This window comes from Protopterus annectens, chromosome 10.part0, assembly GCF_019279795.1.
Source record: "Protopterus annectens isolate FY-2018-M chromosome 10.part0, PAN1.0, whole genome shotgun sequence".
NCBI lineage: Eukaryota > Metazoa > Chordata > Ceratodontiformes > Protopteridae > Protopterus > Protopterus annectens.
Genome location: NC_056744.1, coordinates 1,369,034,647 through 1,369,059,849, shown reverse-complemented (window position 1 = coordinate 1,369,059,849; position 25,203 = coordinate 1,369,034,647). Strand labels below are relative to the sequence as shown.

At 39.1% G+C, this 25,203-nt stretch overlaps 1 protein-coding gene across 1 annotated transcript in view; it reads right to left on the bottom strand.

The window, feature by feature from the left end:
- The window catches only part of LOC122814279 (receptor-type tyrosine-protein phosphatase C-like), a 2,027,173-nt gene that overhangs the window by 589,089 nt on the left and 1,412,881 nt on the right, over positions 1–25,203 (bottom strand). Inside the window, exon 23 of the mRNA XM_044086870.1 lies at positions 10,434–10,598. Coding sequence (XP_043942805.1) covers positions 10,434–10,598 — 165 coding nt within the window. The remainder of the gene's footprint in view (positions 1–10,433; positions 10,599–25,203) is intronic.

The window sequence follows — 25,203 nt, the reverse complement described above, 5'->3', positions numbered from 1 at the left end:
TTTATCGATATGGATGACTGCAAGCAGGAGTGCAGACCACGGGAAAGACGGGAATACTTCACTGACGTAAGTTATTAAAAAAGCCAAGGTCTTGGGAACAAATATCACATGAGGGTGAGGTGAGCAAGTGGTATAAGTCTAAGCAGAAGTTTGAACTGCATGTTACAGATTGCCTTCCCTTTCAGGGACTGATAACACAGTTCAGGCAAACAAAAATCAACAGGGAATGCTCAATAAAAGATCAGCTCTGACACTGATTTTAGTTGAATTTAGAAAATAATCTGCTGCTAGAAAATGGATAATTGGTAGAGCATATAAAATATTACATGATAAAATACAGTTTTGTATTTTTTTTCAAATGTATCATGTTTGCACTAGCCATTACATATGAGACATATACTGCCAAGGATAAAATATGGCTGGCAGTCTACAAAGCTTCAGGCTTCTTCCTAATGCACTTTACATCTGTCCTTAGTATGAAAGGATATGCTAGTATATCAGGGACATGACAAAACTCAGAGACACCTTGTCCCAAGAAAGGAGTCTAAAGCCTAATGTTTCAAGTAAAGTCATAACACAAAAAAAAAAAAAACTGAGTAAGATATCCCATCCTGGCTAGGGAGGGGAATAAAGAGGGGGTGGAGTGGAAGAAGGGTGAAAGTACTGTAACAATGATCTATTTGACCTTCTATAGTTATGGTAAATAAACTTCACCGCTGTAACATGTTCTTTATTAGATCACTTTTACTGCAGTGATTACTTGTGGAAAGACTGACAAACTAAGTACTTGTATTGAATAATCACACTTTTATAAGTTGTTTGAAGAACACTGCTGTATCTATATCTTTAAGTTTGTTTGTGGTAGCATTTTGTACTGTTGAAGTGTGTTTGTGCTATCATTTCAGTCTGGACACTCCTTTACTGTGCTTTTGCATTGGGAGGACTAGGATTGTTCATCTGTTGACAATAGGTGTTTACCTGGTTTGTGTGAGTTGGGAAATACACAAAAGGGCTCTAAGTATTTTTTTGCACGTCTTTGCACTTGATTTGCAGTGTTCTGATACCTAGATAACAAAGACTAGATTCAGCCCTGCTGAATCCAGCCTGTTATTGATACACTTGAGCACTAAACCAGCCATCTTACATTAAGAATAGCTTCCTTCCCCCTTGTGGCAGAAGGGTACGACTCCAGCCTAGTCTGAGCTGGGGACTACTGGAGGAAGGTTCACTGTGTGCTCTCCTATTGGTATATTAGCTTAAAAGTGTTTTAATTCCACCTGTATTTAAGCCTCGCATTTGCTCATTGCAGAACACCGTACAACAGGGGTTAGGGGTACCCTGTACAGATGCAAACACCTTGAAACTCAATGTTTCCATAGACATCTGTCAGTACAGCCCTCCCAAGCTTTCCTACTGCACTACAGATGCACTGAGTAGCATTGCCCCACTTATCATCCATGCCCTTGAATAGAACAAGCATTTTTGTTAGTCTTAGCACAAAAACTGGTCAAACTAGCCCACTCCCTTCCCTAATAATACATAAGGTAAAAACCTGCTATAATGGATGGGCAGTTTTCCATCATTTCACCCACCAGCCTGATTGGCATGGGCATCCTGAGGCAGAGTAATAATTGTCTCATATATACTGACAACCAATTACTCATATAACAAACAAATACCCCAATGTTAGAGATGTAATTACACTCTGAAATTGGAATCGATTCTCTCATGTAACAACAAACCACAGACATCAAACAGGTTGTCAGCACACACACTTCACCTCTCACACAAAATTAGGTCATGACCCATAAACCCACATACTCAGAGGTAGTCACTAGAAGCCTACCAAAAGATCAGAGACCTCCCAAATGTAAACCACTTGCACACACTGATATGCAAATAGAAATCACTATACATAACATACACACCAGTGTCTCGGCAAATAAGACCCTAAGGCAAAACACCTCAAAACCTAATGTCTTGGTCATTGACAACTCCACAGTGAGACACACAGATGTCTCCCTCACCAGGCTGGACAAGGACAAGGTCATGGTCAGCTGCTTGTCAGGTGCCAGGATCCGTCAAATCACACATGCACTCAAGTCACTCAACATCAAGTACTGTTACAACTCTGTCATAATCCATGTTGGGGTGAATGACTTGAGACGTACCTCTCTGGGGTTTATACTACTTAACTGAACTTTCAAAAGTTCGACTGTCATATGGTTGACACCATATGACTGAATTTTTAAAAGTTCAAACATTTTAACGGAGGTCTCCGTACAGCAAGGAATGGGAAGATTTCCCTTTTTTGCACTGTAGTGCGATCTCGGAGTTGGTATATTTAAAGAGTGAGGGTATGAGGGGTTCAGGGTGGCTTGCCCCCCTGCTTAAAACGTTCAGGTAGGTTATTTGTGTAGTTTATTTTTTTTATTAGATATTCAAACTTTTAAAAGTTCAATCATATGGTGTCAATCATACGACAGTCGAACTTTTGAAAGTTCGATTATCTAATATAGACCCCCTCTCTGGACTATATGAAGAGAGATATCACTGAACTCTCAGATTATGTGTACCAGGCAGGTATGAACCTAGCCCTTAGCAGCATTCTACCTTCACTCATGATGATGCCACAATATAAGCAAAAAATGATCAACTTCAACAATTGGCTTAGCTTGTGGTGTCAGTCCAGGGGGATCGAGTATCTGTCAGCCTGGGAAGACATGGTCGGCAGGCAACTCTGCTTTGCCAAAGATGGCCTGCATCTGTCTCCTCTAGGCTTTCAGATGTGCTTGCCTTGCCCATAGTGCCTTTTTTAGGCCATGTCAAGACAACAAAATTTCCGACATAATAAAATCCACTTGAGACAAACTCAAGGTTCTTTTGCTTAATGCTAGACATCTAAATATGAAACTGCACTCCCTGGAAGCACTCCTCACCTTGGAAGATGCTGACATCTGTGCAGTCACTGAAAAATGGTTCAAGGCTGCAGCCTGACTGTGCAAGGCCACAATGCCTTCCACACATTCAGACCTCAAAATGAGCATGAAAGAACCAAAGGTGGAGGTGTATCTGTCTTCATTTTAGACAAGTACACCTTGAGACTGGTCAAACAGTGCAACTCTCTCTAACTACTCCATGTCTAATTAACTATAGGCAAAATACCCTACAACATCATTGCTAGCTATAGGTCCCTGACCATGAACTAAGAAAAGCACACTGCCTACCTGGACTTACTGAAGTCACTCGCCATACAACCCAACACCTTACTTATGAAAGATTTCAACTATCCTTCCATGAACATACTCACCCAGAGGTTCCTGGACTTTATCAATACAAATGCTCTGGAAGAGATAGTCAACATCCCCCACAAGCGGCCCAAATGTCCTAGACCTAGTACTCACCAACATGGGGGGGGGGCACTGGCTTTCTCCCTGTATAATCCCCTCCCTGGTAAGGTCAGACCATAAATAAGTCTAGTCTGAAGTAACTATTGAACCTGTCACCACCACAGGAGCAAAAGAACTAAAATACTTTCTACAAGGCACACTACAGCCTATTAAGTGATGGTATACAAAGTTTTATATCCCCCCCCCCCCCACAATCACAGATAACAATGACTCCTATGCAGAGGTGTACATAAATGCCCTGTCTAAACACTTAAGCAACTGTATAGACTTGGCTGTGCCTGACCGGATTAAAACCAGGTCCTCCCAAAAAAACAAGCCATACTGGTGGACCTAAAATATAAACAGTTATATGGCAAAAGGAAGAAGCTGATGTCTAACAACAAAAGGGCACTGACTCAGCAGAGGAAGAATTCCCTCCACAGGCTGAACAAGGGAGGGTGGCCTAATGGTTAAGGTGTTTGCCTTACAAACACAAGGTGCAGGGTTTGAGTCTCACAAGGGATAATTGGCTAGGCTTAAAATGGCTTGCAAGGGCAGTTAGCTTAGTACTAATCTATGAATTCTATGAATAAAAATCAGAAATCTCGTAAAGTCCTCTAAAGCTAAGTACGAAGGTAAAATAGCATCCCTAGCTAAGGATAATCATAAGGTATTCTTTATGTCTGAAATCTAAAAGGGAATGCCCATCTATGTGCCGAACTGGTAGTAGATGGTACCACTCATACTATACCAGAGAAAATTGCCAACCTGCTAGATGACAGATTTGGTGCAAACTTCACCCATCCCTCCAAGCCATACCTCAAAGCATACTTGAGATCAATCTACTGTCTAGTATCTATAGAGATCAGGTCATATCTGTACTCTCCAAAAAGTTGGCCTCAAGTGGGACCAGATAACATCCTAGGTCGCTTATTAAGCAATCTAAAACAGGACCTAGTGGCCACACTTGGTGTTCTCTTTAACCACAGCCTGAGAAGTGTCTTTGTTCTAGCAGACTAGAGAACAGCACCAGTAATCCCCTTGGGAACAGCACCCGACCCTGGGAACTATAGACCCATAAGTCTATCCAGCTTCATCTGCAAGGCCATGGAAAGAATCATCATGGACCTTATCAATAAGGATATAGGCAACCTTCAAACTCTAGACCCAGCCTAATTTGGCTTTGTTAAGGGTAGCTCCTGCTTATTACACCTAGTAGACTTCTTTGAAAAAGTCAGCAAAGCTCTGGATGAAGGTAAGACAGTGCACACTGCCTATATTGACCTAGTCAAAGCTTTTGACACAATCCCCAACCCAACATCATTGAGAAACTCTCCCAGCTGTGGATTAACCCTTACATCACTAGATAGGTTGCCAACTGGCTCATTGACAGAACACATACTGTAAAAGTTGGTGACTCCACCTCTACCAGTAGACCCATCACTAGTGGCATACCACAGGGATCTGTGCTGGGCCATTTACTGTTTGGAATCTATTTATTGAAAGTCCAGGCTAAAGTAGACAGCTTTTGACTTATTAAGTTCATTAATGATTGCAAATTGGGTGCAATTATTGAGTACCCCAGTAATGTTAACATATTACAGGAGGGGCAACACAGGCAAATGACTGCTGCCAAAGCCATGGTCTAAAACTAAATGCAGACAAGTACATTATTATCCCCTTTGGCAAAATGGTGTTCCCTGCTCATTACAATATTGACAGCAGTCCCCTCAGCTCAAACACAGTGGTGTGAGATCTGGGAACACAAGTACCGCGTAATCTGAGCTTCGATCACCAAGTTTCCACAGTGGTAAGGAAAACCTTCTTCTACATTGCATATCTCATAAGTAAGGGCATTACATCTGGGTCTAAGGATGTTGTAACTCCACTGTACTTGACCCTCATCAGACCATTAACAGGGTACAATGCTCCCCTGTGCATGTACCTCAACAAACACCTGCAACAGCTGGACAGACTACAGAAGTTTCTCACCAAGAAAACAGACGGCCTCTAAACCATGATTTATGTGGATAGACTGAAAGTTCTGTCACTGTATTCTATATCATATAGGCTGCTGAGATGCAACTTGTGCCTGGCCTACAGGGCAGTCTCTGACCCTACCCCAATGGATATGCTACACAACCGTAAGTCAAATGGCCCAAGAGTTACTTGCTCTAGGGATCTTAACCTAGCCTATGACATGAACAGAACATGCTGGAAAGACAAATATATCTTTCAGAGATTGCTGCTACTCTGGAATAAACTTCCAATGCACATGAAGCAGAGCTACTCACTGACCTTATTCAAGCACAGTCTGGACAAATGGACAGGAAACCTCAAATTCACCCTAGGTGGTGGTGGCACCCATGTCCCTTATGGACAGGGATAGTTGGTGTTTATCTCAGACTCACTCTACAAATTACGTTCATCTAACCAAAGACAACTGAGGCAACTCAGGATTAACATGGCTAGACTTGCAAGGGCTCTAGGGCCACTAGCCTAGTAACCTCCTATGAACCTAAGCTTAGGAAGAAAGGGTGGATAGAAAATATCATATTCTAGATTTTCCTGAAGAACAGCCCTAGTAAAACTTGCTCTTGCTCTGGAAAAGAATTCACCTTGAAATGTTAGGTAAAAGTATGAGCTGACAACCTAGCTGTTGCTTCTAATATAGAGAGAGAATCCACTCCTTTCCAGAACGTTCCAGGTGTGGCAACTGCTCAGGAAGAGTAAATTTTGGCATTCTGAGTTGTATTTTTGCCATGGTTAGAAACAGAGAACCAAACTGAACATGAAAACTAGCTATATATAATTTGTTAAGATATTGCTTTTAGCTTTTTCTTAACCTTACAAGAAACTAAAACCATGTGCAGGACTTTGAACAAGACTGCAAAGATAAGCAATTCATCCAAATAAGGAAAATGTGAATACCTTGCAGTCTGAAGTAGAGTATCAGAGGAGCTAGACAATTTGTGAATACCCTTGGAGCAGTAGAGAGAGACAAAAGAGTAATGCAGAGAATTGATAATGTGATCCAGACTCAGAAAAACTTTAAGAAACCTCTGAAATCTGGAGCTATAGAAATATGATGATATGCATTTTTTAAATCTAAGTCATGAAAAAAACTCAAATGGAGAATAAGAGGTAATAAGTTGTGATGTGACAACATTTTGAAAATGGGCATTATCACAGACAGGTTCAACTAAGAAAGATGCAGAACTGGCTCCAAGAATCTTCTTTCTTTGGCACCACAAACATCCTTGAATAAAACCTTTCCTTTACTTGAAGAGCAGAAACAACTTCTATCATTCTCTGGGAGAGCATATGCTGGATTACGACACAGGACTTGAGGATCCATCATTCTCTGGTATCAGAAAATCCTTGAATAAAAGTCTTTACCCATCTGGCAGTGTGTCACTGATTTTATTACTACATGAACAAGCATCTGATGCAGAATAGGAAGAAATGAGAGGACTTGGTTCACAGAGTAAGCAGGAGACTCCTGGGTTAGAGAAAGAGAGATTTCCACTGCCAAGTACACCCATGCTGATTTACAGGTACAACGGATTTATCTGTCATAACCTTGTACCATTAGGAGAGATGAAGCCTCAGAGAGATGGAAAGGTAGCAGGGTGGAAAAGGGAGCCTGAACTGGCAGTCATGATGACTGGGAAGAGTGTTCTTAATTTTTTGAGACATTTTCTTTTTTATTGGAGCCTCCTTGCCATTGCTTTTTAAACTCCTATTTGGCAGTACCTCACTGCGTAAATTACTTATTGAAAGGGGGAGCAGAGAAGAAAGGGATTTTTTTTCTTTAAAAAAATGGGGATTGAAAATTTTTCAGTCACCCCTTGAGTCAACTTTTCCCTTTTAACACACTTCTTAAGCACCTCAGCTGAATAAGGGCCAAATAAAGCTTTCTTATACAAGGGAGAATTTAAAAATTTAGTTTTAACATTTTCAAGAAGGTTCTGAAAATGAAGACAAGCCAATCATCTCATCAGTGATGCAGAAGCAGCAACTTTGGAGGAAGAATTAGTAGCAATGTAAGCATACTTTAACATATGCTTAGTAACATTAAAAGCATATGTTAGAGGCATTTATAGATTTTTTCCCTTCAGGAGAAGGAATGTTAACTATAAAATTTTGCATGTCCTCAAATAAAACATTAACATATAAGCTTGACAATTTAAAATCTTGAAAGTTAAAATAGCAGAATACACTTCCTTTCCCAACTTGTCAAAAACTTTCCCTTCCTTGTCTGAGGGTATGGATTTAGCAGTATGAATCTGTTCGGCAGAAGTAGATTTGGATTGCTAGATATGCTTTAGGGTTGGAATACAACTGCTTAGAACTGAGGTACCCTGTATAACCTGTCAGACTTCCTGAGAGCAGGAGATTGACTGTCAGGCAAATTAGAATCTGTGAGGATAACATTACATAAAGCAAGCAAAACAGGAAGAATATCTGCATTTTTGGCATATCAAACTATAACAAATCATAATGCATTTTTTGCAATAGGAATTTCATTATATTCCCACTGAAAACCTTTCATATTACAGAAAGTCACAGGAAAAGATAAACCTTTAAGAGGGAAATCTTAAGCCATACTTCCTTCAGAATCAGAATGTTCAGATTGAGAAGAAATGCCTAAAGTATGATATCTGCTCTTTTGACTGAAATCAAAGTCAGAAAAAAAGGGAACTCGAAGAACTAGTCATAGGGGGGAAAAGAATAATTTTTATAAAGCATTCACTTTAATGTACGTTTATTGCAGAGTACAAAAATTAACTGTTGAACTCAACGTATCTCTGTTATAACCTTATAAATGCTTTTGCTTTAAAAGATGTTTTGCACATTGTCAGAATATTTTCTGTGTCACCATGGAGATTTTTCCCCTGTGCCTACACTGAAAAAGGATTTTAAATCCCAGTCAGACTTTCCCAGTAAATAGATGTAAATAAATAAATGGCAGTAAGGAGTTCCTTGCAATTCCCACAACATCTTCCCTGTCCATGAAAATAGAAACAGAAAAATGCAATATTTTCTTACTATGTTCAGTTTTCCTTAGAAATACCATGGACATTGTCTGACCTTTATTAGACATACTCAAACTAGATTCAGATTCCCTATCCTAACTTAGCAAAGAACCTTCACTTACCCCTTGCCAGACACTGATGAGTGGTTTCTCTCTTGCCTGCAAGGGGCATCCATACAGCTGCAGAGGATGGGTCTGTCTGCCAGTCCTTGTTGTCTATGAGTACAACACCAGAGGGACCAGTGAAAAAGAAGAGTGGTCTAAGGAACTGAGATCAGCAACAACAGAGTCTCCCCATCAGTACCTGAGACAGAACAGGAGACAGCCTGACACTCAAAAACTTCCTAACAGCTTTTTTCTTATTGCTGACATGGAAAGGTAAAATTGGGGAGACTAGTAGCTGCTTCATAGTTTAGCTGTCCACCCTAGAAGGATTACTAGCCAACCAACAGTTCCACAGGCCCTTACCCCCCTGATGGTTAAAGCACATAGAAGATGACATTAAGCTTTGAAAATTGTACAGACAAGTGTGACTGGATCCAAATTGCTTAAGTTACTGTAACAATTATCTAAATTTCAAACACTGAATGACTCACATAAAAGAAGGTAATAGCTGGAAAATACTTCTGCTGCTGTTGTTCCTTAAGCCTGCCATTCTTATCTCAATTATGTAAAGAAATTCACAGCTGGAGGACCAAAGAAGAAATGCCTTATAATTGAAGCACCTAAAATTTGAACTTTAATCTCCTCAGAAAGATTCTCAAGAATTAGCTAAGCATAGTTATGTAATATGACAATCACTGTTGTCCTAGTAGTTGTAGCCGCAAGCCAAGCAACTAAGCATACTCCACCTTAGACAGCAACCTATGTTCCCCATATGATGGGACACTACTGATTTTCATTATGTGCCTAGAACTTTCTTGTTTTCATTCTAGTTTTACCTTCCCATGCCAGCAATAAGAAGAAAGTTTTTAGGGAGTTTTTTTTTTTTTTTTACTAGATGCTTCTTTTGTGCAACTGGCTTAACATGTTAGTGCATTGTCATATATCAAAAGATAAGTCTTAAGAAGGACCTGCTTGCACTGTAGACATAAAAAATAAAGCCCTGACTATATTCTGGTTACCTGAATTTGATTAAATGTATCAGGTCTTTGTGCATACAGGAAAGATGAGCATGCCCATCATAGGGGGACAGAAAGATGATAATTCTCACCTGAAACATATTGAAGATCTACTGACAGGGTTTCCATTGTAGAATGGATACCCTTCATGATGCAGGGAGTCAATGTCAGAAAGATGTGGGCATTGTGGGCTTGACCACACGTGGACATGACTTTAGCACCTGTTAGAACATCTTGGGGAGCATACATGCATAGAAAGAGGGGCATCAGCAGTTTTTGTGGTGATGCAAGGGGTCACAGTTGGTTCAGTGATTGACAGACAGCCTGATGGTTGGCAAGCACAGGCAAAAAAATGATGCAAAAAAAAGTCTTAAGAAGATCCTAATAACCTTTTTCTGTCCCAAAAATGTTTTACCGCATAACTGGTTTGTTTTACACATATATTTATATTGACATGGTTGAAGTATTGTCATGTTTTGTGTTTCATGTCTTTTGAAAGTGCATACATTTATTCAATGAATAAACCCTCCCATGTGTGTGTGTGTGTGTGTGTGTGTGTGTGTGTGTGTGTGTGTGTGTGTGTGTGTGTGTGTGTGTGTGTGTGTGTGTTTATGTGCCTAAGTCTGTGTGTGTATATACCTATATATTCACATACATAAAATACATACAAATTTGCACACACACACACACACACACACACACACACACACACACACACACACACACACACACACACACATACACAGAAAAGTATGCTTTAGCAAGCCGTATAAGGAGAGAATAACATTAAAAATACATGGCATATAACACAGAACATCTTGTTGAATGTCAGAAAGATCCAGACTAAAAACAAAATAGACAGCCACAAAATCATAATATACTGACTAGCAGATTTAGTCCGTTTTAACAACGTTTCACTTATCCCAGTGAGCTGTATTTGATTCTTCATAACGTTATATGCTGCAACAGATACGTTGTAATCTGTATAAGGACTAAGACAGTCTCCTGTAGAGATTTTGGTAGTATTGCTATTTTTACAATTTTTCTGACCTAGGATAAAAAGAAAAGCAAAGAGATTTTTTTTACTGCTTTTTAAAAATCAGTCTGACAAAACAATGAAAGTACTAAATAACATGTTCTTTTGTTTGGAATCTTTGACTATAAAGAAAACATACATTTTTAAAGTACTTACGTATTATCGCAACCATATTTCAGAAGATGCATAAATCGTTATGTTTGTGCGAAAAGAGATTTCTTAAACTTGAAAGGGGCATGTATGCAAGTAAGTAGTAATGTCTCACCAAGGGTTTGAGTCAGGGATCGGAATAACGGTCAGATTTTTTACTCCTGAGTGGCGTGTGTTATTTTACCTGTGACCTCCACCATGCTACACTGCATCACAAATCTTGTCTTGCTGATTACAACCTCCACAAAGAAAAGTTACTCAGGAATATTCCGTCTGACTTTTCAGGGCCAGTAAACATGAAAACCAAAGGTGCCTGCAACAAATATTGAGTAAGTGGGCACTGATTCCTCAGGGACTGCTGCCTTTCTCCCCAGTGGGACTCCCATGCCAGGGGTGTTAAACATTATCCCACATCACACAGACAGTCCTGTTCATCTGAAGTTATTTACTGGCAGCAGCCACTTACAGTACTGACAGTCCTGTTCATCTAAAGTTATTTACTGGCAGCAGTCACTTACAGTACTTTCAAGAGGTGCTGTAAATGCTGAATAATTCACACACACACACACACACACACACACACACACACACACACACACACACACACACACACACACACACACACACACACACACAAACACATCTCCCAGATGTAACAAACACACATTACAGTGTGTACACATAAACAGATTTCAAATGACCTGGTTGTCTTGTTGGGAACACGATGAGATGCATGAGGTCAAACAGTAACGACAACTGAGAAGCAGCAGTCCTGTTATAAGATGGGAAAGGACATTACCTGGGAAGAGGAATTTATATGTTATTCCTCTTCCCATGTGAAGAGCAATCAGAGAGAATAGTACTGAAGACTTTACACACACCTTCTTAGGTTAGCAGACCTCATTTCACACAAACATTACGGTTTATGCGACTACTGAAATCTGGTTGCGAAAATACATTAAGTACCATTTTTAAAAATATATTTATGTCCCTTGTGCAGGGCCAATATTTGTAAACACCTCTTCTGACATCCCAGATTTAATTCATAAACAAATATCAAATCATTTTAAGCAAGGGGACTAAAGCCTCAAATCTGAATATGAATCTTTTATCAGTTTCTTTGTGCTGAAAGGAGTGACTGAAAATGAGAATTTTCAGCCCATGTACAAGTTCCGCTGATGACATCTGTATACATATATCACAAACACACACACACACACACACACACACACACACACACACACACACACACACACACACACACACACGTATGTATACACACACAGACACACACACACACACACACACACACACACACACACACACACACACACACACACACACACACACACATGGATATAGCTATAGAGCTACATCTAACTTTTTGTCTCTCTCTGTATGTATATATTCCCTCTCTGTATGTGTGTGTGTGTGTGTGTATATATATATATATATATATATATATATATATATATATATATATATATATATATATAGTTTCTGCTCTTTTTAATTTCTCCAAGGCTTTTGGGTTTTTAATACCATGATGGGATCCTAAGTCAAAGTACGATTAAAGCTCATGAAATTAGTATTGTTTCACTCTTTGATGTTAGCCAAAAGGGCTCTTCGCAGCACCCGCAATGTGCCCAGTAATGACTCCTTCTGCAATTCGTACGGTGTTACATGAATTTGTAACATATATAGATATGACTGTAAATTCTTTTTTATAAGACCAGTTGCTCCTACTACTGTTGGAACTGTGTGGGTATCTTTTTTCCACATGGCTCTCATTTCTGCCTGTAGATCCAGGTATTTTATGTCTCCCTGTATGCAAGACACTGTAGTCACTGGGTGTGGTGATTTCAATGATCAATGCTACTTTTGTCTTCTTTTCTTGGACCACTATATCTGTTTTTCTAGCATCTATCTTTTGAACTTTTGGTATTGGGTGATCCCATGTGTTATAAACTTCATCATTTTCTATAATTCTTTGTGGCTCATGTTTCCAGTGTTTTTCAGCCACTTCGATACCATAATGTTTGCACAATCACCAGTGTAACAGTCTCGCCACATTATTATGCCTTTCAGTATACAATCCCCTCTGTCATTAGTGCGTCTCAACCAGCAACAAGGTGTGTGACTGTTTTCAATTCAGTTTTACAAAATCTACATATGTCTGTTTCTCCCACATGTTCAATGGACTTTGTAAACCAGTGTGTACATAGCCCACTATCTTGGGCTGCCAATATTAACCTTTAATTTCTTGATGTGAATTCACCTCTCCTTAACCATTCCTGTGTTTTTTCTTGATCAACATGAGACTCTTCCAGAAGGTTTCTATACTTGCAACCATATTTATGTTTTTTCCACATTTCTTGCCTTCTCATCTGGTCCTTCACTTTATATTCTTTCTTTTGTTTTTTAGCACATTCATTTGCTGCCTGGTTTTTACCTACTTCTGGTTTGATTTCCATTCCTGCTTGATGTCGATATGCTTCTGCTAAATTAAGCAGAGATGACATCTTAGATTTATTCTCCTCATGTTTCAAAACTTTCACTACATTTGGATCTTGTGAGGTCAGTAGATATGTGTGGTGATTGCAGATCTATACATGTAATCAATTTCAAGGATGCCCATTCCACCTTCGGAATGGGGAATATATAATCTTGGTATTCACAGATTTTTATAAATCATTTGGTGAGCATGAAGCATCCTTCTTGCTTTAATATCCAATCTATCCAACACTTTTTGGGGCCAGTCAATCACTCCAAAACTATAAGTTAGGACATGAAGAGCAAATTGATTTATAGCTTGGATCTTGTTCCTAGATGTTAATGCTGTTTTCAGGATTAATTTGTCTTCTAAAGTACTCTTTACTGAGTTTTATTTGCATTTGTTCATGCTTTATTGCTGATCCTTCATCAATTCCCAAGTATTTATACACTCCCTCTTGCACAAGTCCTTTTATATCACATTCTTGTCCCAAACTGATGTTCTCCTGGTGCTGCAGTTTTCCTTTTTTAAAGGTTGCTTTTGCACATTTATCAAGACCAAATAACATTCCAATATCATCTGAAAAAGTTTTGACAACCTGCAGCTGTGCTTTCAGTTCCTCATCTGATGAGATATACCATTTTAAATCATTGACAAAGAGAAGATGAGAAGAGATTAGACTTTGTTGTTTTCTAGAAGCCAAATTGTAGCCATTGCCTAAGCTGTTAAGTAAACAGCTTGATGGATTAATGGCAAGGCAGAATAGCAACGGTGACAAAGAGTCACCCTGGAATATCCCCCTTTGAATTTTTATCCCTGGGATAATAATCTGTCCTTTATCATGGCTTAATTGCAAAGTGGTCTGCCACTGTTTCATGTTTACTCTAATGTAATCAATCAGTGTAGGGTGTATCTTATACATTTTTAAGCACTCTTTTATCCATGAATGTGGGATACTATCAAATGCTTTTTTGTAGTCAATCCATGCCATACTTAGATTCTTCCCCTTCTTACAGTTCTCCACTATAACTTTGTTTAACAACAAATGATCCTTTGTTCCATATGACTTTCTTTTATTGCCCTTTTGTTCTACTGCCATAATTGAGTTTTCTTCTAAATGACTATAAACTCTGCTGGCGTCAATTCCTGTGTGTAGTTTCTATGTCGTTGGAAGCCAAGTTATTGGTTTATAATTTTTAGGGGTTCACTCTTAAGTAAGAGCATTGTTTTTCCTGTTGTTAACCAGTGTGGTGTGTGTTCGGGTTGTGCATATAAATAGTTTTTACTCATGGCTAAAACCTCGTGCAAAAAAGTTAATACTTTAAGCCAAAAGTTAGGTACTGCATTTGGGCCTGGGGTTTTCCAGTTAGAGGCTTTTCTCAACTTTGTTTCGATCTTTCTGGCTGTTATTTCATCCCATTTCATATACTGTACCTTTAAACTTCTTATTCTTTCTTTTACTTCTTCTATCCATTTAGCATCTTTGTTATGTTACACAGGATCTTCATAGATACTTCCCCAAAATGTATCTACTTGCTCTTTTTTTGGCGGTCTTTCAATTCCTTTTACTTTATTTCCCAATTCTCTATAAAACGTTTTGGGTCATCAGTAAATTGCTTATTTTGTGCTTTTCCATTATATTTATCTTCATATCTTCTTTCTGCCTGTTTGGAAATTTTTAGTTTGTGTGCATGTGTGTGTGTGTGTGTGTGTGTGTGTGTGTGTGTGTGTGTGTGTGTGTGTGTGTGTGTGTGTGTGTATGTATACACACACACACACACACACACACACACACATATATATATATATATATATATATATATATATATGTATATATACACACACACACACACACACACACACACACACACACACACACACATGTATATATATATATTGGTCTGGGTTACAACATCGACAGATGACAAGACCGACAGCGAAATCACCGACGCCAGAGGATCGACGGATGAAAACACCAACGCGGAGGACACCGACATGGGGAAAGGATGTGTAAGTATGCGGTAGTGACAGACGTTAGGGTGCGAGTAAGGTAAATGTGCGATGTTGACGGTCTGTAGGGGTAGGGGTGGGTTAAGTGAGTTAGGGTTAGGGCGCGGGTTAGGTAATGGTGCATTAGTGAATTTTTTTGGGTTAGGGGCGGGTTAAGTGAGTTAGGGTTAGGGCGTGGGTTAGGTAAGGGTGCAATAGTGAATTTTTGGGTTAGGGCGGTTAAGTGAGTTAGGTTAGGGCGGTTAGGTTAGTGTCGATAGTGACGGACCTTAGGGTTAGGATTTCGTTAGGGTTGTAGATAGTTGTGTATGTAAGGTTTAGTGTTTGTTAGGATTTAGGTGTGCTTGTGTTGTGTGTGTGGTTTTTGGTCAGGGAATTTGTTTTGTTTATTGGTTGTTGCGATGATGTGTTGAGTGTGTGCGGTGTCGTGTTTGTGAACTGTCGATGATGTGGTGTCGGTGATGTCGTTGTTGATGTTATGTGCTGTCGATGTTATAACCTAGAACCATATATCTATATATATATATATATATATATATATATATATATATATATATATATATATATAAACACACACACACACACACATACACACACACACACACACACACACACACAAATACACACATACACACACGCACACACACACACACACACACACACACACACACACACACACACACACACACAAATATATGCATACACAGCATTTTGAGGCAAACAACTCATTTGTCGAACCCTGATAAAAATGAATACAAATTTTTGTGTCACTTTTTTCAGATTAGAGATGTCAGTAATCAGTAATTAAATCAAGATATAATTGTTGCCTGGAATAAATTATTGAAATACTTACAGGTAAAAAAATTCACAGTTTTTTTAGTGTAGATCTTAATAACTAGGTGAGAGATCTTAACATTCAAAGTGATAGATAATCTTCTTAGCCAGGTAATTGCTATTGTAGAATATGAACAGCCAAAGCATGTGTTTGAGGGAATTGAGTATGTGACAGTCTGCATGTATTAAGATGTACTGTGTACTGTGAACTTTGAATGAAGTATGAGCAATGGAAAAATACTAAAAACAAAAGTCTGCTTGAAAGCAGGAAATGTGCCTTTTATGGAAGTGTATCCGATTTCCTTTCTCTGCCTAAAGATATGATGATATGAATTGCCTCATGTTTACGGGTAAATCTTTAATTGGTTAATTGCCCTGTATAATGATCTAATTGGTTCATTTTATATTTTTTTGTATTCAGCAATATCACCAGTATATAAGCTTGTTTATTCCTTTGTTCTGGGAGTCTCCCTGGTGCTTTCCATGAGGCTCCCACACGTGTGTACTGTAGTTAATAAATGCCACTGAAAAAGTGAAAGAACTGTATTTGTTTTCATTTTCAAGGTAATGTCTAACCTAACAATTGGTGCTGTGACTCAGATCTGAATTAAGAACAAGCTGCAGCAGTCAAAAACTGAACAAAATACTGCTAACAACAGGGCCCATAACAGACTTTTCTGTTTCTGCAGTGTTTCTTTCATTTTTCTGCACCTGTCTGCTTTAAAGATTTGCAAATACATTTTTTTTACATATAGTCCCTTTAGGGGTTAATGAAACCTGGATGAATCTGATCTACGATACATCAAATGTTATTTCAAAGGACAAGATAGCATTACAGTTGTCCCTCCGCCAAAACGGAACTGTGTGTTTTCAAAAACTTGGTAAAACTAGGGTAGGGTGGAGCCATTGTAACAAAACAGTGGTATATAACTGCACTGCAGACAACTCGGGTTGTGCAACAGATTTCTCACCTATAAAAAGACTTGTTAAAAACTCTATAGCTAACTTTTCCCAGAAAATAGAAACTGTCTACTGGAAAATATTCCAATAATTGCAGAATACGGAGAATCGCTACGAGTCTATTAACATCGCCATTAAAGTAAAAAATTATTTTGTGTGCGGAAGAAAAGCATATAAATGGCTACCAGAAAACTGGTCTGGCAGCTGCTTCCTGGGCTACCTAGTCCCAGCTATTCGACATGTATACTGGACTACATGAAAAGAGACATGGAAGAGCTCTCAGATCATGTGGTCCAGGCAGGTATGACCCTAGCCCTGAGTAGCATCCTGCCTTCGCTCAGAATGATACCACAATATAAGGATAAAATGATTGACTTCAACAATTGGCTAAGCTTATGGTGTCATTCAAAGGGGATCCAGTATCTGTCTGCCTGGGATGACATGATTGACAGACCACGATGCTTTGCCAGAGATGGTCTGCACCTGTCGCCCTGGGATTCAGGTTACTGGCTAAGGCTCTTGCCACCCTATAGTGCCTTTTAGGCAAACTTCAAAGGACAAAACCACCACCGTAACAGGTACAAGCATGCAAAATCTGAAGGTAATGCTACTCAATGCTAGAAGTCTAAACCTCAAAATGCACTCTCTCGAGGCACTCCTAAAAATGGAGAACATCGATATCTGTGCAGTAACTGAGTCCTGGTTCAAGGCTCCAGAGAGCACCCCTGCAATCCCAGGCTACAACTCTTACCACACTTTTCGGCTACCAAACCAGGACCGAAACACTAAAGGTGGAGGAGTGTCAATATTCACCAAGGATATTCACACCACCAGGCTAGTTGGCCAACACAATGTGTCTGAAATTCTCCAAGTGCAACTAACACTAGGTAAGACTGCAATCCAAATTGTAGCTTGCTACAGATCCCCCACCATATCCCAAGATTCTCACTACACCTTTTTAAACATACTGGAAAATATTAAGATAGAACCAAACACCCTAATACTGGGTGATTTTAACTACCCTGCCATTAACTGGGAAAACTACTCATGTCCCAACACCTTTATGCTTAACGGTTCTTGGAATTCATAAATTCCAATGCCCTGGATCAACTAATCCATAGTCCCACCAGGGGCTCCAATATCCTAGACCTGGTCATTACCAACATGGCAAATCAATGCTCCATACCTATGGTCATCCCCTCGTTAGTCAGGTCTGACCATAAGCTAATCACACTTAACATCCACATCCCACCCCCACCCCCCCGTAAAGAAACCACCATAAAAAACTTCTCCAAAGTCAACTTCATGCTACTCAAGTCAGAAGTGACAAACTTCATGACACCCATGCAGATGAGAACTGAAAGTTCAACTGCTGAATCCTACACTAAGGCACTGTACGAGCACATCCACTCATGCATGAATCGTGCCATCCCAAATAGAACCAAAATGCTCTCATCCAAAAAAGGAAGCCAATCTGGTGGTCCCCTGCCATAAACAAACTTTACAACAAAAGGAAGAAACTTTTGCAGAAAAGAGGAAAATCCCAGGATGCAAAAAACTCCCTTACTAGCCTCAGTAAGAAACTGAGATGCCTCATAAAATCCTCCAAAGCTAGTTATGAAAATAAAATTGCCAAAGATTCCAAAGACAACCACAAAGCATTCTATAACTATGTCAAGAATCTAAATGGCAATGCTCAGATCTGCTCTGAGCTAAAACAGAATGGCAATAAATATACTGATCCAAAGGATATTGCCAATATCCTGGCAGATCGATTCAGTGCCAACTTCACCCCCCTCACACCCCCTAAATGGCCCATCTCAATACCGGAAGATTGCCAAATTCCAGTAATAACGGCCACACAGGTACAAAACGCACTCTCTAAAGCCAAGAATACAGCATCCATGGGACCAGATGATATCCCGGGATGTGTACTACATGAACTACAATATGAACTGGCACCTCACCTAAGTGTCATGTTTAATCATAGCCTCACCTCAGGTTTCGTGCCCACTGAGTGGCACAGAGCTACAGTTATCCCAATCCACAAGGGGGGATCCACCTTGGATCCCGGAAACTACTGTCCCATCAGTCTGACAAGCCTTATCTGCAAGGCCATGGAGCGTATTATCATGGAACTTATAAACAAAGATATTGGCAACCTTCAAACACTGGACCCCACCCAGTTTGGGTTTGTGAAGGGCCGATCTTGTCTCCTGAACCTGATTGACTTCTTTGAATCAGTCTCCAGAGCCATGGACAAGGGTAAGGTGGTCCACACAGCCTATCTAGACCTTGCCAAGGCCTTTGACACCATCCCCCACTCTGGAATCATAGATAAACTTACTAAGTTGGGTATTAATCCCTATGTCACCCAATGGGTTGCTAAATGGCTTACTGATAGAACCCACACTGTAAAAGTAGCAGACTCCAAATCCAGCTCCAGACAAGTGACAAGTGGAGTACCTCAGGGTTCAGTCCTGGGGCCGCTCTTGTTTGGCATCTACTTCTCTGAAGTACAGGTCAACACTAAGGGACTCTGGCTAACAAAGTTTGCAGATGACTGCAAACTGGGAGCCTTTATTGAATCCCCAAATGATGTGGATACTCTATAAAAGGGCCTTACAGAAACAGATGCTTGGTGCCAGAGCCATGGGCTCAAGCTCAATGCCAAGAAATGCACTGCTATCCCCTTTGGGAAAAAACATGTATCCATGAATTACCATATAGGTGGCAGCACACTAAACACAGAAAGTGTGATAAGAGACTTAGGGACACAGGTGGACAGTGGTCTCACCTTCAATAACCACATCGCCACAACAGTCAGGAAATCCTTCTATGTGGCACACCTCATCACGAAGGGCTTTTCATCCAGAAAAAAGGAGGTCATTGTCCCACTGTACTCATCCCTCATTAGACCCATTATAGAATACAACGCCCCATTTGGTATGTACCTCTCAAGACATCTGCAACAACTGGAAAGGCCTCAGAAATACCTCACTAAAAGAATCACAGGCCTAAAGCAGATGCCCTACGCTGACCGCCTTAAAAAACTCCAGCTATACTCTGTCGCATATCGTCTACTCAGAGGCGATCTCTGCTTAACATACAAGGCCATGTCAAACCCAGAGCTGTTGGACATGCTACACTTAAAGAAATCCCAATCCCTCAGAGCTACACGCTCCAGGGATCTAAACCTTGTCATCACAATAAACAAAACATGCTGGAGGGATAGGTTCCTGACCCAGAGACTCCCCAGACTCTGGAATAGATTGCCCATACATGTCAAGCAGAGTGCCTCGTTGGACCTCTTCAAGAAGAACCTTGACGTTTGGATGGGAGAAAGGAAATTCACCCCAGGGATCACGTCAGTCGCCCTGCTAGACAGGGGTCCAGGAAAGTAAATAATGTGGGAAGAAATAGCCAGGGAATTGTTATGGCTAGGCTTTAATAGGCCCTAGGGCTGATAGCCTAGTACCAACCTATGAACCTATGAACCTATGTATCTGCATTACCTAAAAAAAAAATTCGGAATGTTCGAGAGGTCAAAATGCCTGCCAATCCGGTAGGTCAAGTTAATGCTTCATGGATCTATCACCATGATTTAGCTCATGCTGGCACCAAAGGACTGTCCCATATGGACTTGGGTGATGATGTCATATCATGGGCTGGTATAATTCCATCATACGGAGCAGTGAAATCAATTTGGGAACTGAGAAAGCTATCTAAATTGCTTAAAATATTAAGCAATGCTACATTTTCTGCCTTAGAACTAGTTACTGATAGTTCAACATGGGCATGATTAACCAACCTGTTCTCAGGCTGGGGAGGTGGACTGTTAAAGTTGATTTTATTAATTGCAGTATTGGCAATTGTTGTTTTTTTGTCTTATTTCTAATCAAAGCACTGATCTTGAAATTAATGTCTTCAAAAACTTTAAAAAAAGTGCCTACGTTTTATATGCCTGCAGCTATAAATGTAAACGGTAAAATGACTATGTTTTCTAATAATGAAAAGACCAGTAGCATGGTTATGTTAGATTTGGGGCAAATGTATGATAGGCTAAATGGTGATGCTTACACAGCATCAAATGGGGGATTGTAGAATATGAACAGCCAAAGCATGTGTTTGAAGGAATTGAGTATGTGACAGTCTGCATGTATTAAGATGAACTGTGTACTGTGAACTTTGAATGAAGTATGAGCAAAGGAAAAATACTAAAAACAAGAGTCTGCTTGAAAGCAGGAAATGTGCCTTTTATGGAAGTGTATCCGATTTCCTTTCTCTGCCTAAAGATATGATGATGCGAATTGCCTCATGTTTACAGGAGAACCTTTAATTGGTTAATTGCCCTGTATAATGATCTAATTTGTTAATTTTATATTTTTTGTACTGTCAGCAATATCACCAGTATATAAGCTTGTTTATTCCTTTGTTCTGGGAGTCTCCCTGGTGCTTTCCATGAGGCTTCCACACGTGTGTACTGTAGTTAATAAATACCACTGAAAAAAAGAAAGAACTGTATTTGTTTTCATTTTCAAGGTAATGTGTAACATAACACTTTAAATTGTCTCTCCCAGGAATTTTATGTTTTAAAAAAAACATCAGTAGACCTTCAGTAGGTTTAAAAATCCTTTATTAGTTCTTTTCAACATATCAGATGAGTGCTGTGTTATTACTGATTAATTTAGTAAAGTGCCCTGCTTTTATTGGTCATGTTTTGTGAGATGATCTCCCCTGTGGGAGTGACAATGGTAATATGTCAGCCTGATGGGTGGATACCTTTTGAGCATGTTCCCTGCCCTCAAGAGTAAGGTTACTTGTTCATTATCCTATCTATCCTAGTCAAGCATTAAGGGTCTCCAAAAACAATAGCCAAAGCCAACAGTAATTACAAAACATGTACATGGTTATAAAACTTATTTAGAAAAAACAGCTCTGATGGAGTAGCGGTATATCACTCTAAATATAGTATGAAGGGTCCTGGGTTCAAGACTTGGCAGTGCCTTTTATTTTCCACCTATGAACCTATAGAAAGTTCACCCTGGGGATCACTTCAGTGGCTCTACTTGATAGAAGCACCGGGAACTAACAGCAGCATGATGCCAGAGCACTTCTATGGGCTAGGCTTGTAAAGGCTCCAGGGCCATTGGCCTAGTACACACCTATGAACCTATTAGTTTTGTTAATGGTTAAAACATTTCTTTGTTAAAACATTGGTTTGTTAAAACATTCATCCTTGGTCTTTCTAGTCTGACCATTGTTATAGTAAGGATTTCCAGTCTGACCATTGTTATATTACATTTCCATGTTAAGCCTTTTCCATATTGTTTTATATTTGTATCTCCACATTTTCTCCTTTTCTTTAAAATTATTTTTATATATACTCTTTGGTTGAGGCTAAAATATGAATACTTTTGCCTTAGTTGGAGCTTCATCATATCTGCATGCTGTGACTCTTTAGCATAGCCTAAAATGCCGCAATTATGCAGCAAATGTTTAATGTACTTGAAAGCTTTTACCAAAATCCTGTCTGTGAAAAACATGGATCCAGGGATAAAATGTGCTGCATGGTTTTGTGGCTGATATTATGTGTATATTTTACATTAGTAAGGAACTTCTGAGTTTGTTGGCCATATTGCATTCAATTGGATACTCAGTCTTAGTTTAGCATACAAAGAAATAAAAAAATGAAATAATCATACACAACGTTTTTAATGTATTTGGAAGGTTTTACCCAAATACAGTCTGTGAAACACAGGTAGCTAGTCTAAATGAGGTCAGGGTGAAGTGCACCACATGGTTTTGTGTTTGTTGTGTGTATTTATATTTTTTATTTTATAGAATTAAACTTCTGACTATGCTGGCCCTATCGTATTAAGTTTTTTTAAATCGAGTCCCAAGTAGGGTTGCCACCTTTTCAAATGCCCAAAGTGGGACATTTATAGTACAAAGGTCAGATTTTGCAGGGCAAAACATACCCACGTCCCGTACAAAGGACAGAACGTTTTTAATTTATTTTTTTTATTTTACATTTGTTGACCGGGCTAGTCTAACTGGATAAATGTCCATTTTCAGTAGAGGCCCGGGGAGAAAAGCTCCAAGCATGAACACTAACAAAGTTAACAATATATAACAAAGACATGTATAATAACAGTACAGAGGTACAATTGACTAAAGACATTATGTTAAAAGATTAAACTAAGTAAAAAATAACAAGTACACTAAGCACAAGCTGGGTATGGGCAAACAGGGTCAGGTCCTTACATTTATCCTATTACTATGAGAAAAAAAGAGAAATCAGTAGATTTGGAGGTGTAGGTAAGGGGAGATGGGAAGGGGTATGAGCAGGAGGGGAAAAGCTTCAGTCTGGGTTAGCACAAGGACAAAGCCACTGAGTTTTAAGATGTTCTTTAATATGTTTTTTGAATAGAGAAGTAGAAGCTAGAGTAGAAAGTTCAGGAGGGAGCTGATTCCAGTTTTTACCTATACTGTTTGAGAAAAGTGAGTCACCAGCTTTGTTGTTAGATTTAACTGATGAGACCAGGAGTTTATTAGCAGAACGTAGTGTAGCTAGGTTTTTATATGGTGTAATCAGATTAGTAAGGATAGGGGTGTTACTGGGGTGGTGTAGGATCTTTTGAGTGATAAGTAACTGTTGACAGAGTATATGGTTCTGCAATTCTAGCCATCCTAGTTGTTTAAGGTTAAGGCAATGGTGAGTTTGAAATGGAGAGCTTGTGATAAATCTAGCTATGCTATTATAACAGGTAGAAAGTTTTGAGATATTATTTTTAGATAGGTTTGTATATATAGCTGAGGCATAGAAAAGGGTAGAAATGAGGTGGGTTTGGGCAATAGTTTTCCTGGCTGTGGGGATAAGGAAGGGTTTAATTCTATAGAGGGTTCCAAGTTTTTTGTTAACAGTCTTTATGGTGGAGTTAATATGGTCATCATAGTTAAGACGGTTATCAATTGTAACACCTAGTAGGCGGGTGGTAGTATCAGGGGTTATGTTTGTAGCATTGTTAGAGGTAATAGAGAAGAATGGAGTGGGTGATTTATGAGATGGAGTAATAAGCAGTAGTTTTGTTTTTTTGGGATTAAGCAGGAGGCAATGTTGCATAAACCAGTTTTCTACAATTTGGAAAACAGTTTGGGTTAGGGACTGGAGGGAGGGAAAACTTCACTTTTTTGCCTAAATAAAAGCTTATTCTTGCAACATTTTAGTTCCTTATTCTGTTTCTTATAACATTTAGGTGTTTCAGATACAGAATAACTGTTTTATGCAACTGTTACATAAAATATAGGAAATAATTTTGTTCTAAAATCTCAGGGCATTTGCCATTTTTTCATTTTTTTGCAGGACACAACTGCCCAAAGAGGGACTGTCCCTCGTAAAGTGGGACAGGTGGTAAAGCTAGTCCTGAGCTTTTTGAGCTAACAGTTAAGCTTGTTTATTTTTACTTCATAGTTTGTCTTGGCACCAATAAGGTTATCCTTAAGTGATCAGTGGAAAACAGGGGTCGGAATTGGTGTGTGTCTGCCATGTAGCTTTGACACTGAATCCATCTGTGTTAATTAGGATGTGTTCTTTTGAATGGAATGGAACATATACTTGGCCCTGTGATACAAAAGTGGATATCTGCAGAGTGCCTTTTTAATCTTTTGTTAAAGCCTGCCCCTTATTTGCAAGTGAGTTCATTAATTTTAACTACAACTTACTTGGGGGATGGTAGACTCATTTACAAAGGGTTCAGTATGCTAGGGCAGCTTAGGAAAGGAGAATAGTCTGTTAAGTTTAATTTAATAATAAACATTAAAACTACATGGTGAACTATTGTAGAAATCATGAAGGGAAGTTAGAATTACAGCACATAGGATTGGAAGTATATAGTTATTTTTGCCCTATTTTATCAGCTGTTTATTTTATTTATTTTTATTATTTATTTTACATTTGTTAACCGGGTTAGTCTGACTGAGCTTTTCGCTCATTTTCAGCAGAGACCAGGGGAGAAAAGCTCCTCAGAGAAAAGAGTTTTACAAAATTAATTAACAATCAGCAAAAGATTATGAAACTTGTTACAATATCATTTTAAATGCATAGTACAAAATAATTTACAGTCAGCAAAAGATTATTGAAACCTGTTACATAACATTTTATATGAATA